This window comes from Pseudopipra pipra, chromosome 30 (genome assembly GCF_036250125.1).
Source record: "Pseudopipra pipra isolate bDixPip1 chromosome 30, bDixPip1.hap1, whole genome shotgun sequence".
Taxonomy (NCBI): Eukaryota; Metazoa; Chordata; class Aves; order Passeriformes; family Pipridae; genus Pseudopipra; species Pseudopipra pipra.
In genome coordinates, this window is record NC_087578.1 from 1,139,816 (window position 1) to 1,155,385 (window position 15,570).

The 15,570-nt window shown below is 57.8% G+C and overlaps 3 protein-coding genes across 4 annotated transcripts in view; 1 reads left to right on the forward strand and 2 right to left on the reverse strand.

Annotated features, from left to right (window-relative positions):
- Positions 1-11: 11 nt before the first annotated feature.
- Positions 12-7,554, reverse strand: TMPRSS12 (transmembrane serine protease 12). The gene is made up of 5 exons (XM_064639013.1): positions 7,247-7,554; positions 6,108-6,306; positions 3,783-4,054; positions 1,586-1,728; positions 12-446 (listed from the first exon to the last, which is right to left on the reverse strand). The coding sequence occupies exons 1-5, from the start codon at positions 7,350-7,352 to the stop codon at positions 207-209; spliced, it is 960 nt and encodes a 319-aa protein (XP_064495083.1). The 5' UTR covers positions 7,353-7,554; the 3' UTR covers positions 12-206.
- Positions 7,555-8,323: 769 nt separating this feature from the next.
- TMT1A (thiol methyltransferase 1A) lies at positions 8,324-10,664 on the reverse strand. Its single transcript, XM_064639019.1, has 2 exons — positions 9,858-10,664; positions 8,324-9,082 (listed from the first exon to the last, which is right to left on the reverse strand). Exons 1-2 carry the CDS (start codon positions 10,365-10,367, stop codon positions 8,846-8,848), a joined length of 747 nt encoding a protein of 248 aa, XP_064495089.1. The 5' UTR covers positions 10,368-10,664; the 3' UTR covers positions 8,324-8,845.
- A 2,250-nt stretch (positions 10,665-12,914) lies between these two features.
- Positions 12,915-15,570, forward strand: part of SCN8A (sodium voltage-gated channel alpha subunit 8) — a 53,605-nt gene continuing 50,949 nt past the window's right edge. For both annotated transcript variants that reach the window (XM_064638925.1, XM_064638926.1), the window contains exon 1: positions 12,915-13,036. The gene's annotated coding sequence lies outside the window, so the exon portion shown is untranslated. The remainder of the gene's footprint in view (positions 13,037-15,570) is intronic.

Consider the following 15,570-nt stretch of genomic DNA (forward strand, 5'->3'; position numbering starts at 1 on the left):
CTCCTAAAAAGTAAGTGCACGTCCTTTGGCTCTCGGATTTATTGTGAGTCAGGAGGGAGCTGGTTTTTCCCAAGCTTTCCCAGGCAGAGCCAAGGAGGGAGCTGGTTTTTCCCAAGCTCTCCCAGGCAGGGCCAAGGAGGGAGCTGGTTTTTCCCAAGCTCGGCCGGGCCGAGCTCCGCGGTGGTGCCACGCTGGGTTTGCCCCTCTCAGAAGGTCTGGGTGAGCACCGTGTGTGCCACAGTCAGGAGGAGGGTGAGCGTGGTGCTCGTGGGTTTTGGAGTCCTGCTGGTCAGCTTAAGTTTTGTCTTGATCCATGTCCTGTACTGGGAGAGCTGGACGTAGATCCCGGGGTATTTGGGGCGGCCGCAGCCGACTCCGAAGCTGGCGATGCCGATCAGGTAATACCTGTCGGGGTGGTAACACACCAAGGGGCCCCCGCTGTCGCCCTGCAGGTAAAACACCACAAAATGCAGAAATGCAGAAGCCAGGCAGTAATAAAGGCAGGGTTTTTAACTTCAGGCAGCTCAATTAATGACAGCAGCAGTGATGGTAACGTGGGCGGGAACGTGGACGAGTCAAGGTGAGTGTGGTGACACAGAATCGGGATCCTTGAGGTTGGAAAAGCCCTCCAGGATCACCGAGTCCAACCTGTGCCCCATCCCCACCTTGTCCCCCAGCCCAGAGCCCTGAGTGCCACGTCCAGGCCTTCCTTGGACACATCCAAGGGTGGGGACACCACCTCCCTGGGCAGCCCCTTCCAAGGCCTGACCACCTTTTCCATGAAGAAATTCCTCCTGATTCTGCTCAAGACACTGCCCTGACCAGAACCCCAGGCCTGCACTGCTTCAGTGTCTTTAAAGTTCTGTTGTTTTCTCTCTGCACCTTTTCATGCCAAGCCTTGTCCCCCTCAACTCCTCACTCCTCAGTTCATTGGGGAATGTGTTGTCCACACAGTGTGGAAGCACCAAGACACATGGTAAGGAACACACATCCTGATTCTTGGCCGTGTCACCTACTCGGGGAAAACTGCTGAGGGAAGCAGGAAGTGTATCAGACAAAGCACATTATGGGGTTTAATTATAAATGTCTCCATGTCCCAGCTGGTGCTGCAGCTTCTGCCAGTGCTTCAGACACAAGAATTGGCTTTTCTGAGAAAGAGGTGGTGATTGCTCAGCCACTGGAATGAAAGCCCTGCCACATCCTTGAGCCCCATCCCTGAGCCACGTCCCTGAGCCCCATCCCTGTGCAGTGCTGCTGCTCTCTTCCAAAAGCATAAAAACAGGTGGCACACTGGTGTGCTTCACACACGCTCCATGGCACAGCAACACGTGTGTCCAGTGTCATATATGATTTATTGTCACCTCCATGGCACAGATTTGTTGCATCCTTTACCCTTTCCCTTTGTTCAGCATTCACAGGCTCTTGCCACGTTTCTGATGCCACCAAACATGCACCTGAGATATTTCTGCCTCGCCATCACCGTCCCACCCCTCTCTCTGACGCTTCCTTTGCCTTTGGCCTGTTTTCCAGTTGGCATTTCTGTTGTTTTAATTGCTCCTGCTGCCCTTGAGCCACCCCCTCTCACCTGGCAGGTGTCGGTGCCCCCGGCCCAGGCGCCGGCGCAGAGCACCCTGTGGTCCATGAGCCCCGCGTAGCCCTCGGAGCTGTTGCACAGGCTGGGAGGGAGGATTTCCACCCGGGCTTCCTTCAGCACAGGTGAGATTTTACCTGCAATGGAGGCAGAATTCAGCCAGGTGAAATGTGCTGGGGGGTGTGGGGAGTGGGGTTTTTTTTGCTGTGCTTTTTTTCCCCCCTGTCTCCCCAGCTGGGGCGTGTTCAGGCACGGATGGGACACGGGTCCTGCCTCCTCCTGAGGGATTGGAACTGGAGGGGGTTTAAGGGTTTGCAGACTTGGGTTTGATGGACATTTTGCAGCTCTTCCTCAGAAGAAGCAGCAGTGGTAACACACCTGCCTCGCTCCAAGTGTCAGAGGTGACTTATCTAAAGGGCTCATGTGATCCCAAAATTCCCATACACCAACTGGCATCGAGTTTGTGCCCAGTAGGATTAAAGAGAGATCTGGAAGGAGTGTAGTCATTCCTAAATCCCTGGGGACCCCATTCATCAATCCCTGGGGACCCCCCAGTTCACAACATGCAGCGTCAGAATTGTTGCTTTTTTGATAGAAAAGCTGTTTCCAGCAGAGCACAAATCTGAAAGTCAGGTGAGTTGTTTTTGGGGTTTTTTTCATGTTTTTCTTGGAAGAAAGGCTGGGAAATGTATTCCTGTGGTTGCAGCTGTGTGGATCTAACCTGGTCACGATGGAAAAACCCCCTGGAAGCAGAATCTCACTGCAGAGAGTTTAATGAAGTTGTGTGAGGGGACCATAACCTGAGCAAATCCAGCTGGAATCACGGATGGTTTGGGCTGGGAGGGACCTCGAAGACAATAAATTCCACCCTCTGCCATGGGCAGGGATGTCTTCCACTAGCTCAGGTTGCTCCAAGCCCTGTCCAACCTGGCCTTGGACACTTCCAGGGATGGGGCAGCATCCTCTGGGAAATGCATTCCAGGGCCTCCCCACACAGGGAGGCATTCCTAAAATCCCTAATATCCTTCCTAATATCCCTAATATCCTTCCTAATATCCCTAATATCCTTCCTAATATCCCTAATATCCTTCCTAATATCCCTAATATCCTTCCTAATATCCCTAATATCCTTCCTAACATCCCCCTGTTTCAGTGGGACTCCATTCCCCCTGGGAAGGCCAGGAATGGCAGGCAGGCAGGAGAGGCAGGGCCTGTTACCCTTCTCAGCGGTGTGCCACACAGGGAGGCATTCCTAATATCCCTAATATCCTTCCTAATATCCCTAATATCCTTCCTAATATCCCTAATATCCTTCCCCATTTCAGTGGGACTCCATTCCCCTGGGAAGGCCAGGCATGGCAGGCAGGCAGGAAGGCAGGGCCCGTTACCCTTCTTGGCAGTGCCCCACACAGGGAGGCATTCCTAAAATCCCTAATATCCTTCCTAATATCCCTAATATCCTTCCCCATTTCAGTGGGACTCCATTCCCCTGGGAAGGCTGGGAATGGCAGCCAGGCAGGAAGGCAGGGCCCGTTACCCTTCTTGGCAGTGCCCCACACAGGGAGGCATTCCTAATATCCCTAATATCCTTCCTAATATCCTTCCTAATATCCTTCCTAATATCCCTAATATCCTTCCTAACATCCCTAATATCCTTCCTAATATCCCTAATATCCATCCTGATAACCCGTTCAACCCTTCCCCATTTCAGTGGGACTCCATTCCCCTGGGAAGGCTGGGCATGGCAGGCAGGCAGGAAGGCAGGGCCCATTACCCTTCTTGGCTGTGCCCCACACAGGGAGGCATTCCTAATATCCCTAATATCCTTCCTAATTTCCCTAATATCCTTCCTAACATCCCCCCATTTCAGTGGGACTCCATTCCCCTGGGAAAGCTGGGAATGGCAGGCAGGCAGGAAGGCAGGGCCCGTTACCCTTTTTGGCTGTGCCCCACACAGGGAGGCATTCCTAATATCCTTCCTAACATCCCCCTGTTTCAGTGGGACTCCATTCCCCTGGGAATGGCAGGCAGGCAGGAAGGCAGGGCCCATTACCCTTCTTGGCTGTGCCCCACACAGGGAGGCATTCCTAATATCCCTAATATCCTTCTTAACATCCCCCTGTTTCAGTGGGACTCCATTCCCCTGGGAAGGCTGGGAATGGCAGGCAGGCAGGCAGGCAGGGCCCGTTACCCTTCTCGGCGGTGCGGCCCCAGCCGCTGACGTAGCAGTCGGAGCCGTTCTCCAGCTGGGGCTGCAGCGGCGCGGGCGGGAGGCAGATGGGCTGGATGTGCAGGCTGGACTGCACGGCCGAGCTCAGCTCGAACACGGCCACGTCGTTCTCAAAGGTCTCACTCTTGAACTCCGAGTGCACCAGGATCCTCCTGATCCTCCTCTTGGCCGTGTGGGGGCCGTGCCTGTGCAGGTTGTGCAGGCCCAGGACGGCGCGCCAGAAGCACGGATTCCTGCGGGGGGATCCGCGGTTTGGTTGGGTTTAGGGAATCGTGGGATGGGTTGGGTTGGGTTGGGTTGGGTTGGGTTGGGTTGGGTTGGGTTGGGTTGGGTTGGGTTGGGTTGGGTTGGGTTGGGTTGAGTTGGGTTGGGTTGGGAGGGACCTCAAAGCCCATCCTGTTCCCCCCCTGCCATGGGCAGGGACACCTTCCACTAGCCCAGGTTGCTCCAACCTGGCCTTGGACACTTCCAGGGATGGGGCGTCCTCTGGGAAATGCATTCCAGGGCCTCCCCACCCTTACAGGGAGGAATTTCTTCCCAGTGTCCCATCTAAGCCTGCCCTCTTTGGCTCATGCACCTTTAGGAATATGTATTGAAAATTCCAGAGGAAATGTTTTCTGGAAGGAATCTGCCTCGTTCCCCTTGTCCCTGGGGACACTCTCTTTGCCTAATGCTGGTGGCTGTTCAGGAAAATTCAGGTTAATGATTTAAGCTGAAACCTGGATTTTCCCTCCCAGCCCATCTCAGCAGAGGCCACCAGGAGATATTCTTCTGAAAAGCCTAAAAACTTGGATTTATTTTGCAGAGGCTCATCCCTACAATGCTCAGAAAGACTCTGCTTGTACCTAGATTAGGGAAATCCATTAACTAGAAGTAACAATAATGAATATGAAATTTAGAAATAGGGTTGGAGTCTTTCAGACCTAATTTCTAGTTCATGTATGTTGAAAAAAAATCTTTACTGGTATTAAGTGGGATTTGAATTTGGCCTGGGATGAGCTATAAAATTCAGATTAACCTCCAAAGTTAAGGTAAAAATTAAATTGATAATTTAAAGAGGCATTATATTGCAAATAAATGATTGTTAAATTCATTTAAAGAAACAGGGAGTTGATGTAACAAAGTCCCGATGAAGGATGAAATTCCAAAGTTCAGGGATTTTACAGTTCACTTTCCCTCAGGGTCATGGCTGTGTCAACACAGTCGATGGGAACTGGTGCAGATTGTGCAAGTGGGGCAAAGGCCACAGTTAAAAGTCTGTTCTGAGCAGTTGTTACCACATTGTGGAAAAAAAAACCCACCAAAAACCTGGGCTCATGTGCAGCTGCTGTCACCAACACCCCCAGGGCCTTTCCTGACGGGCCACTTCCATCTGCAGGGACAAATGGGACTCTTGCAGGTTGACTTTACTGATTGTACTGCACCCAGTGACTGGAACTGGGGAGACTGGGAGCCAAAGGTGGGAGACTGGGAGCCAAATATGGGAGACTGGGAGCCAAATGTGGGAGACTGGGAGCCAAACGTGGGAGATTGTGGCCCAAATGTGGGAGATTGTGAGCCAAACGTGAGAGATTGTGGCCCAAACGTGGGAGATTGTGGCCCAAACGTGGGAGATTGTGGCCCAAACGTGGCAGATTGTGGCCCAAACGTGGCAGATTGTGGCCCAAACGTGGCAGATTGTGGCCCAAACGTGGCAGATTGTGGCCCAAAACGTGGCAGATTGTGGCCCAAAGGTGGGAGATTGTGGCCCAAAGGTGGGAGATTGTGGCCCAAAGGTGGGAGATTGTGGCCCAAACGTGGGAGATTGTGGCCCAAAGGTGGGAGATTGTGGCCCAAAGGTGGGAGATTGTGGCCCAAAGGTGGGAGATTGTGGCCCAAACGTGGGAGATTGTGGCCCAAACGTGGGAGATTGTGGCCCAAACGTGGGAGATTGTGGCCCAAACGTGGGAGATTGTGGCCCAAACGTGGGAGATTGTGGCCCAAACGTGGGAGATTGTGGCCCAAACGTGGGAGATTGTGGCCCAAACGTGGGAGATTGTGGCCCAAACGTGGGAGATCGTGAGCCAAATGTGGGAGATTGTGGCCCAAACGTGGGAGATTGTGACCCAAACATGGGAGATTGTGGCCCAAACTTGGCAAATTGTGACCTAAATGTGGGAGATTGTGACCTAAATGTGGGAGATTGTGACCTAAACGTGGCAGATTGTGGCCCAAACTGCCCCCAGCCCAGCTGGTCCCCCCGGTGGTGTCCCGCCGTGGTCCCCCCCGGTGCCAGCCCGGCCGTACCTCCTGCCCTCGACGCAGTGCCCGGCGGTCAGCACGGCCTTGCGGCTCAGCAGGACCCCCCCGCAGAGGTGGATGAACCGGACGCCCCCTCGCAGGACCTGCAGGCTCACGACCCACGGCCACGCACCCTCCGGGGCCTCGTGGCCCCCCACGATCCAGGACGTGGCTCTCCGGGCCAGGGGCGGCTGCTGCTGACACTCTGCAAAACACAACAGGGGAGGGGGTTTAGGGGGGGAAACGGAGCTTTTTTGGGGAGGATCTGGGTGTTATTGGTTTGGTTGCCTTGGGGTTTTTGGTTGGTTGGGGTTTTGGGGGGATTTTTTTAGGTGTCTTGTTGTTTTGTTGGTTTTTTTGTTTGGTTTGAGTTGTTTGTGTTTTTTTCAATCTCCAGCGTTCCCACAGCACAGGAAGGAAGTGGAGCTGTTGGAGCAAGTCCAGAGATGCTCCAAGATGCTCAGAGGGATGGAGCAGCTCTGCCATGAGGAGAGGCTGGAGAATTGGGATTGTTCAGCCTGGAGAAGGGAAGGCTTTGGGGTGACCTCATTGTGACCTGAAGGGAACCTGCAGAAAAGGTGCAGAGAGACTATTTCCAAGGGCCTGGAGTGCCAGGACAGGGGGGAATGGGTTCAAAGTGCCAGCAGATTTTAGATGGGATTTTGGGAAGAAATTCCCTTCTCTGAGGGTAGTGAGGCCCTGGAATGCATTTCCCAGAGGATGCCCCATCCCTGGAAGTGTCCCAGGCCAGGCTGGAGCAACCTGGTCTAGTGGGAGGTGTCCCTGCCCATGGCAGGGGGGTGGAACTGGATGATCTTTGAGACCCCTTCCCACCCAAATCATCCTCGCTGCCTTGGAGGATCCCGGGACTCCTTGGCTGGTATCAAATACGTGTTTCTATCTTACTAAGGTGCATCCCTCGCGCGTAGATTTGACATTACGCATCTCGAGGCGCCGCTGCTGCTGCTGCTGCTTCACGAACCCCCCCCCCCCCCCCCCCAAATTCAGGTGCAGACGAAGTTTTTCCTCGCGTCTGTGTGGAAACACCCCCACACACACACACACCCGCCCCCAACTCCTCCCCTCAGCGCCCGGCCCCCTCACGCCCTTCCCCGGCCGCGGTGGGTCCCGGTGGGTCCCGGTACCCTCGCTGGGGTCCCTCGGGGCCGCTCTCCCGGGCCGGGGCCCCGCGAGCAGCAGCAGGAGGAGCAGCAGCAGCGGCGGCGGCACCGCGGGCCGCCCCCGCCGCATCTCCGTCGAGGGGCGAAGATGGCGGCGGCGCCTCAGGGACACCCCCCACCCCCCCCGGGGGAACGGCCGGTGCCGGTGTCCGCACGGGGCCGTTGGGGCGGCGGGGACGGCGCGGGGAGAGCGGCCGGAGGGGCTGCGGGGGACGGGAGGGGCCGCGCTGCCCTCGGGGACCGACCGGCCCTCCCTCGGGGACCGGCCCTGCCCTCCCTCGGGGACCGGCCCTCCCTCAGGGACCGGCCTTGCCCTCAGGGACCGACCGGCCCTCCCTCGGGGACCGGCCCTGCCCTCCCTCAGGGACCGACCGGTTCAGCCCTCAGGGACCGGCCCTGCCCTCAGGGACCGGCCTTGCCCTCCCTCGGGGACCGGCCTTGCCCTCAGGGAGCCCTCGCAGGAGGTGCCGTTCAGGGGGGCTTACCCTCACCTAGGCAAAAGGATTTGGGGTCTCACCTTCACCTGGGCAAAGGTTCAGGGGTCTCACCCTCTCCTGGACAAAGTTTCAGGGGTCTCACCCTCCCCTGGGCAAAGTTTTAGGGGATGTCCTTCTCACCTGGGCAAAGAGTTGGGGATCTCCACCTGGGCAAAGGGTCAGAGGTCTCGCTCTCACCTAGGCAAGGGTTTAGGGGTCTCATCCTCTCCTGGGCAGAGGTTCAAGGGCCTCACTCTCACTTGGGCGAAGGTTTAGGGATCTCACCCTCAGCTGAGTGAAGGTTCAGGGGTCGTACGGTCACCCGGACAAAGGCTCAGGGGTCTCACTTTCACTTGAGCAAAGGTTTGGGGGGGATCTCGCCCTCCCCTGGGTGAAGGGTCAGGGTTTGGGGGTCGGGGTTTACTCGGGTTCCATCAGGAGGAACAGGAACAGCCGTGAGGGATCGTGAGGAGGGGACACGGGGTCCAATGGAGCCCCGGCCACATCCCAGGTAAGGAACACCTGAAGGAATCCCATCCCAGAGTTAACCAGGCACAGGCAGCAGTTCCCCTCCATTAATACATTTATTTTCCTGTCTGCTGGGCTGGTTTATGTTCTCCTGGGATCCTCTGTATCTGCACTGGGCTCCAGCGAGGCAGGGTCAGCAGTGCCAGGGCTTCACGAGGGAAACGGCCTCGAGTCCCACCAGGGGAGGTTTGATTAGAGATTAAGAAAAATTTCTTCATGGAAAGGGCTGTCAGGCACTGGAACAGGCTGCCCAGGGCAGTGGTGGAGCCACCATCCCTGGAAATGTTCAAAAAACGTGTGGATGTGGCACTTGGGGACATGGGTTAGTGGTGACCGTGGTGCTGGTGCTGGGTTCACTGTTGGACTCTGACCCAAAAGGGCTTTTCCAACCCGACCAGTTCTGTGATTCGGAGACGCTCAGAAAACAGACCCTCTCTTCTCACTTAACACTTAATTCAGTTTCTGATTTAAGTCGTGCTGAGGAGCCTGTGCCGTGCTGGGTGTGCTGGTCAGGATGAGGAATTTGGGGGGCACAGGGAGCAGCCGGGCAGGACAGGGGTTACTTCACCCCGTACCCCACGATGTGCGGCTCGATGGGCGTCCAGGGCAGTGCAAGACTTATGTGTTGTACCTTCAGCTCCGAGAACTTGGCCTCTTCCAGACTCTTCCAGAGCTCTCTCGTGAGGCAGCATCCAGCAAAGACGAGTTTCCAAGTGGGGAAGCAGACCTGCTGCCAAAAATACTTCCAGCTGGAATGCTCGGCGGCCACGTGCTCCAAGAAGTAGAAAGCTCCTCCCTGGGAACACAGAGTCTCTTACAGTGAGTGGGGGGGTCATGCTAAGCAGCTCCCACTGTCCTGTCCCTTCCCTTTTCCCTCTTCTCCTCCCTGTATCAGTTGGAATTACTGAAAGCAGGAAACTTGCAGAAATTCAAGAAGCACAAAGAATTGACTTATTTGATCCCTCTTTTATTCCAGCAATAACTTGTTGTGGCTTTGTTTCAGTTAGTTGCTAACATGACTTTTTTTCCAAAGAAAACCAAGAGAAATGTGTAAATGCTGCTCCAACCCATCGGGTTTGGACAACCCAGAGGATTGCCTTTCAAACCGACAGAGGACAGATTTTAGATGGGATATTGGGAAGAAATTCCCCCCTGTGAGGGTGGTTTTAATCTGCAGCTCATCAGCAACTCCAGGGGAGGTGGTGTTTAATTAGACTGGTCTGGTCATGCAGGTGGAGCAGCCCCACTTCAGAGAGGCCGAAGCAGTTCGTTTAAAATCCAGCCTTGATCAGAACTTCCCACCCAAGGAAAGTCGTGTGAGTGGGAAGGGACAGCACCACATTCTGCTTTAAATGATGGACTGTGAAGCAATTTCAGTTAGCAGAGTGTTGCTTTTAGGATTTTACTCTTAAGACTAAACCAGTCTGACCAGTATCACGTGCAGAACGGCTGCAGGAACCAACTTGGGTCTGGTTTTTAAGCTCAAAACCAATTTTTTATACTATTTTTCCCCTTTCCTCGTGGCAAGGTGCCTCTGGAGTGGCTGATAAAGGTTTAATGCAGGTACTCACCGGCCGGAGCACCCGCAGCACTTCCCTCAGGGTGCCGCTCACGCTCTGAACCGAGCACAGCACCAGGGTACAGACCACGACGTCCACGGAGCCGCTGGGCACCTGGTGCAGGTCCTCCCCTGCGGCCACCAGGAAACGCTCGTAGTGGAGGTGCTGGTTCTTCTTCATGTTCTTGGCCAGGCTCTCCTGGAAGCTGGGGTTGATGTCGGTGCAGGTGACTCTGCAGCCCGAGGGGTAGAACTGGAAGTTGGAGCCGGCGCCGGTGCCGATCTCCAGCAGCCGCAGCTCCCCCGAGGGGCTCCGGAAGTCGGGGAGGCTCCGGAACAGCTCCAGTTTGTGCTTCTTCGATTTCTTGTCGTGGACTGCGGCGATCTTGTCTAAGATGAAAGGGAAAAACACCTTCCTGCAGAAGGGCTCCCAGACGCCCAGGAAGGAGAGCAGGTAGACGGGGAAGGCGAGCAGCACCAGGCAGGTGCGGAGGAGGAGGACGCTGGCACCGGCCTCTGCCATTCCCAGCGTGGGCAGAGGATCTGCACGGGGCAGAACAGCTTCTGCTGTGTGTTAGAGCCCTGGGAGCTCAGACAGAGCTGCCTTCGGGTGCTCCCTGTGCTCCTGTCCGAGTACGTTCAGCTCCTTGGTGGACTCTTTTCTCCAGCTGATTTCCAAGTCCGGTCACAGGCAAGCGGTGACCAGAGTGTCCCGACTGGCAGGGGAGGAGCTGCCGGTTTGTTCCCAAACCGGGACAAACTGGGCAGCACAACTGTGTGTGTAACCCCTGGCAAAGTGTCTCCGAGTGCCCTCTCTTGGCGCTCGGCGGTTCCAGCACGGTCACGTCTCTTAAAGCCGCCTGTGCTGCCCTGGGGGAGCTGAAGGGAGCTCAGCCCGGCTCTGGAGCTCTGCAGGAATTTCATTAGGGGGCTGATTAAAGTCTCAGTTCAAACACACTTGTCTGGGAGTTGATTTTCCACCCGGTGTGAGCAGCTGGGTGAGCTCAGCAGCTCCATCCTCCCTCTGAACTGCACTGAATCTCCACTGAAAAGGGTTTTCAGTCTTTGCAGTTCGAGGACACCTTAAATCCTTTGGGATGTGGGAGCGGGCTCTGGGAGCTGCTGTTCGGGGTGATTTTCCAGAGTGACGGGCAGAGATAACACAGTTTATTAATTCAGGAGTTGCTGCATGTGCAGCATGTGGGGTTTGGGGTTTATTGACTTAAAGTCAAGTCAACAGAAAGCTTTGTCACCTTTGGGGTGGCCAGAGCTTTCCAAAGGATTTGGTGGCAGTGTGGGTGAGCCACGAACAGGGGACTGCTCTGCTCCGGGTGACAGGAGGACTCAAAAGCCCCTGAAACCCTCGGGATGAGCACTCCCTAACAACCTTAGGCCGTTCTGCTGGGAATTGCGTTGGAGTTTTGTTTTCCTGGGAGTGCCTCCGGTGCGTCCCCTCCTCCCTCTGGTGGCAGCGAAGCAAATTAAACCCAGGAGTAATTAGGTGCTTCATTAACGAGCTCTGTTGTGTCTTCGTGCCTCCACCTCGTGGCAACTACAGACAGATTGAACAACGGGAATCACAGAATCGTTTAGGTGGGAAAAGACCTCCAAGATCATGGAGTTAATTACTCTGGGTTGCATGTGTGAAGCACAAATAGAGGCAGTAATGGATTATTTTATTATAATCTGGTTTTATATCAGGTTGTAATTCCTTGCTAGTGCTGCAGGGAATCATGGAAAAGGTTAAAGTGGCCAAGGAAGCAGCACCTGCTCTTGGTGTCCCGGGGGAATTTCCCTGGAAATCATTCCTAAGGAAACTCCTGTGTTTAAAAGGTGGGAGTGAGGTTGGAGGGAGAGCAGAAAATGCAGAGCTTAAGCCCAGGTGTGAGGTGTCAGCAGAGGTCACTGCACTGAAGGGGAAGGAGAGGTCGGGATGAACCAAGGAGGAGGCAGGATCCTTATTAAACAGTTTTAATTGTTTTTTTTCCTGAGCACCTGTGTGCTGGTGAGGCACCAGGCCCAGTGACAATGCTGATGATGAAGATGATGATGATGATACTGAAGGACCAGGCCTGGTGATGATGCTGATGAAGATGAAGATGATGAAGATGCTGATGAAGGACCAGGCCCGGTGATGATGCTGATGAAGATGATGCTGCTTCTGCTACTGAAGGACCAGGCCTGGTGATGATGATGATGACGATGATGCTGAAAGACCAGGCCCAGTGATGGTGCCTATGAAGATGCTGATGAAGGCCTGGTGATGGTGCCGATGAAGATGAAGATGCTGATGAAGGACCAGGCCTGGTGCCAATGAAGATGATGAAGATGCTGATGAAGGCCCGGTGCCGGTGCCGATGCCGATGCAGGCCCGGTGTCGGTGCTGATGAAGATGAAGATGCTGATGAAGGCCTGGTGGCGATGAAGATGATGAAGACGCTGATGAAGGCCCGGTGCCGGTGCCGATGCAGGCCCGGTGTCAGTGCTGATGAAGATGAAGATGCTGATGAAGGCCCGGTGCCGATGAAGATGATGAAGGCCCGGTGCCGGTGCTGATGAAGATGAAGATGCTGATGAAGGCCCGGTGCCGATGAAGATGATGCAGACGCTGATGAAGGCCCGGTGCTGGTGCTGATGCAGGCTCGGTGTCGGTGCTGATGAAGATGAAGATGCTGATGAAGGCCCGGTGCCGATGAAGATGATGAAGGCCCGGTGCCGGTGCTGATGAAGATGAAGATGCTGATGAAGGCCCTGTGCCGATGAAGATGATGAAGGCCCGGTGCCGGTGCTGATGAAGATGCTGATGAAGGCCCTGTGCCGATGAAGATGATGAAGGCCCGGTGCCGGTGCTGATGAAGATGCTGATGAAGGCCCGGTGCCGATGAAGATGATGAAGGCCCGGTGCCGGTGCTGGTGCCCGGTGCCCGCCCCGGGTCGGGGTTTCCCCGCTCCCCCCCCCCTCCCTCCACCTCCGCCCCCCCCCGCGCGTGCTCTCGGCGGCTCCTTAGCGCCCCCTGCCGGCGCGCGGGGGGCGGGCGGGGGCCGCGCGGCGCGGGGGGGGCCGGGCCGGGCGGGGGGGGGGGAGCGCCGGGAGCGCACCAAGATGGCGACACCCGCAGTCCCTCCCGCAGCTCCCCCCGCGCCGCAGTCCGGCCCCGCCGCGCCGGGGCCGCGCTGAGCCCGCCCGACACGGTGAGTCCGCGGCCCCCGGGACCCCCGCGGGCCTCACCCGCCGCTCCCCGCGCTTACCGTCCCGTTCGGTTCGCCGCCTCCCCCGGGGGCTCTGCCGCAGAGCGCGGCCCGGGCGGCGCCGGGGACACCCCGTTGTGGTGGGGGGAGCTCGGGGGGGAGCTCGGGGAGCTCCCCCGGCCCCAAACCCGCCGCGGGAAGAGCGGGGGGGTCCCGGGGCTTTTCCCCCCTCTTCCCCAGCCGCCCCCTCGGGGGATGCCCGGTCACCCCGCGCCCGGGGAGGGGGTCGGGGGCAGCCGGTTCTCTGCCCGCCCGGCGCTGCCCCCCGAGCCCTGTTCGGGGGGCTCCGGCAGCCCCTGCCCGGGCCGGGGAGGGTCCGTCCGCTGCAGCCCGAGGGCCCCGGCCCCGCGGAGGGGGGGGACGGTGCCAGGCCCGGGGTGAGTGTCCCCCCGCCGAGGGGCTGGGAAGGGGCAGGAGCCCCCTGCGCCCACCCTGGGCCTGCAGCCCCGCTTGGGCCCCCTCCACCCATCCCTCCATCGCTGCCCGCATCCCTCCCTCCCTCCACCCATCCTTCCACCATCCCTGCATCCCCCCTCCACCCCGCTGCCCGGGACCCTCCTCCCAGGCCCCAAATTGGGGGCCGTGCTCTTTGTCTGCATTGTGGGGAGGGAGAGCCCGAGTTCTCGCCGCTGTCCCTTCCCCCGGCCCTCGCTGCAGCGCTGCCCCGTCCCCCCGCCGCCCCCCGCTCCCCCCACCCCCATCTCCCGCTGCCCGGGGATGGGGGACAACCTGGAGGACAGGGGTTTTTTGGGGGTGGGGGGCGATGCTCGGGGCGGCCTCGATGTTCCAGCTGACCCAGATGTTGGGTCAGCATCGTGGTTGTGCTCTTCCCTCTCTCCCTCCCTCCTTCCTTCCACCGCACAGATTTTGGGGTGGGGGTGGAGGGTCGGCGAGGGCAGGTTTGGTTTATATTATTTTTTCTTTTTTTCCTGCCGGGAGGGAATTGCACGTTCACAGGTTTGGGTGGGTTTTTTTCTTTTTTTTTTTTCCTGTTAAAAATCTGGGTGTCTTCCTCCCCTCCCCCTGCGTTCTGGTGCAAGCGATGCCCGGCTGCTGTGGGGGTGGGGACGCCGGGAGATGCTCCACGGCAGCGGCTGCGGATGAGCCGGGGTGAAGTCGGAAACTCTGGGAGAGGGGAGTGTGTGGTGTGCGAGGGCCAGCAGCTGGATTCCGCCCCTCGGGCCCTGAGCTGAATTTTGGAGGGTGATCCCAGGCGTGGGAGGCTCATCCTTGTGTTCCCCCCCCTTTCCCCCGTGGGGTCTGCGGGAGCCCCCCCAACCCCCCGAGGGGCCGCACGGGTGGGGCGGGTTTTTGGGGCGCTGGTTGTGGTTGTGCTCTTGTGGATCCGCGTCCACCCTCTCCGGGAACACTGCAGCATTCCAGCCGCACCGGGAGCCGTGACCGGGACGTCCTCGCTTCGCACCGGGCAGCTCCGATGGCGAGGAACGGGCGGGCGGGGGGGCCCCGTCTCGTCCTGCCGGTGTTTCGGGGGGTGAAAAGGGGGAAAGGTGTAGCGGTGGTGGTTTTCCCTGGCAGCCCTAGAGGGATGGGGGCCCGGGAATGGTTCTCTTTCCCTGTGTGGGTGATGGAAGCGCTGGGGGCCGGTTCCTCCAGCGGTGCCCCGGACGGAAGGGTTGGGCGAGGCTGGAGGGGCCGGGGGGACCTTCCGCGGCTCCGGCGGAGCCGGTGCTGAAACGGACAGCTCCTCCCGGCCCTTCCCGGCCCTTCCCGGCCCTTCCCGGCTCCTCCCGGCCCTTCCCGGCCCTTCCCGGCTCCTCCCGGCGCTTCCCGGCCCTTCCCGGCTCCTCCCGGTTCCTCCCGGGGCCGCTCCCCGCCCGCAGCCGGGACCCCCATCCCCGTCCCCTCGGGCCATCGCCACCCCCGATGTCGCCGTTCCTGGGGGGGCAGGTGCCGTTATGTAAAGTTGGTGAAGCTGTTGGGCACCTCTGGGTGTCCCCCGGCGAGGGGAGCCGGTGCTTTTTGCAGTAACGAGCCCCCGGCCGCGCTCCTCTGTCCGGGTGTTTTCCGGACGGCTCCATCCTAAGGCCTCCCCGGTTTTTCCATCCTCTGCTCGGGTTTTCCATCCTCTGCCTGTCTAGAAAGTCCCTGTTCTTCGCCTCGGTGGGTTTTCTGTAAAATTAACAGCCTGACCCAAGGGCCACCGGATCATTTTTACGCATTTTGGCGCTTCCACGGCGTCGTTCACCCCGGGGGGAAGGACCCGGGCCCATCACAGACAATTTACCAGTTATATAAGCTCGTACATATGGCTGGGATGAGGATGGTGGTGTAGATGCTGTAGTGCTGGGGGGAACAAGTGTGATCCTGTGGATGCTGGGGGGGAAGGAGGTTTCTGACAGGCAGGAGGGCGAGCGCTCGTGTGCCGCAGGAAATGGAGCAGGGCCGGGCCTTCCTCCCGTCAAATAAGGCAGAAACAAAGTCGGGGTGGGAAGGAAGCAGCTTCAAAACCCAAATCA

Excerpts from the sequence above, each read along its gene's own strand:
- TMPRSS12 (XM_064639013.1), bottom strand. The coding sequence starts at position 7,352 with ATGCGGCGGGGGCGGCCCGCGGTGCCGCCGCCGCTGCTGCTGCTCCTC. Across the intron at positions 6,307-7,246 it reads CCCGAGGGACCCCAGCGAGG|AGTGTCAGCAGCAGCCGCCC; the intron begins GTACCGGGACCC and ends TGTGTTTTGCAG. Across the intron at positions 1,729-3,782 it reads GGGCCGCACCGCCGAGAAGG|GTAAAATCTCACCTGTGCTG; the intron begins GTAACGGGCCCT and ends CCTCCATTGCAG.
- TMT1A (XM_064639019.1), bottom strand. The coding sequence starts at position 10,367 with ATGGCAGAGGCCGGTGCCAGCGTCCTCCTCCTCCGCACCTGCCTGGTG. Across the intron at positions 9,083-9,857 it reads TGCTGCGGGTGCTCCGGCCG|GGAGGAGCTTTCTACTTCTT; the intron begins GTGAGTACCTGC and ends CTGTGTTCCCAG.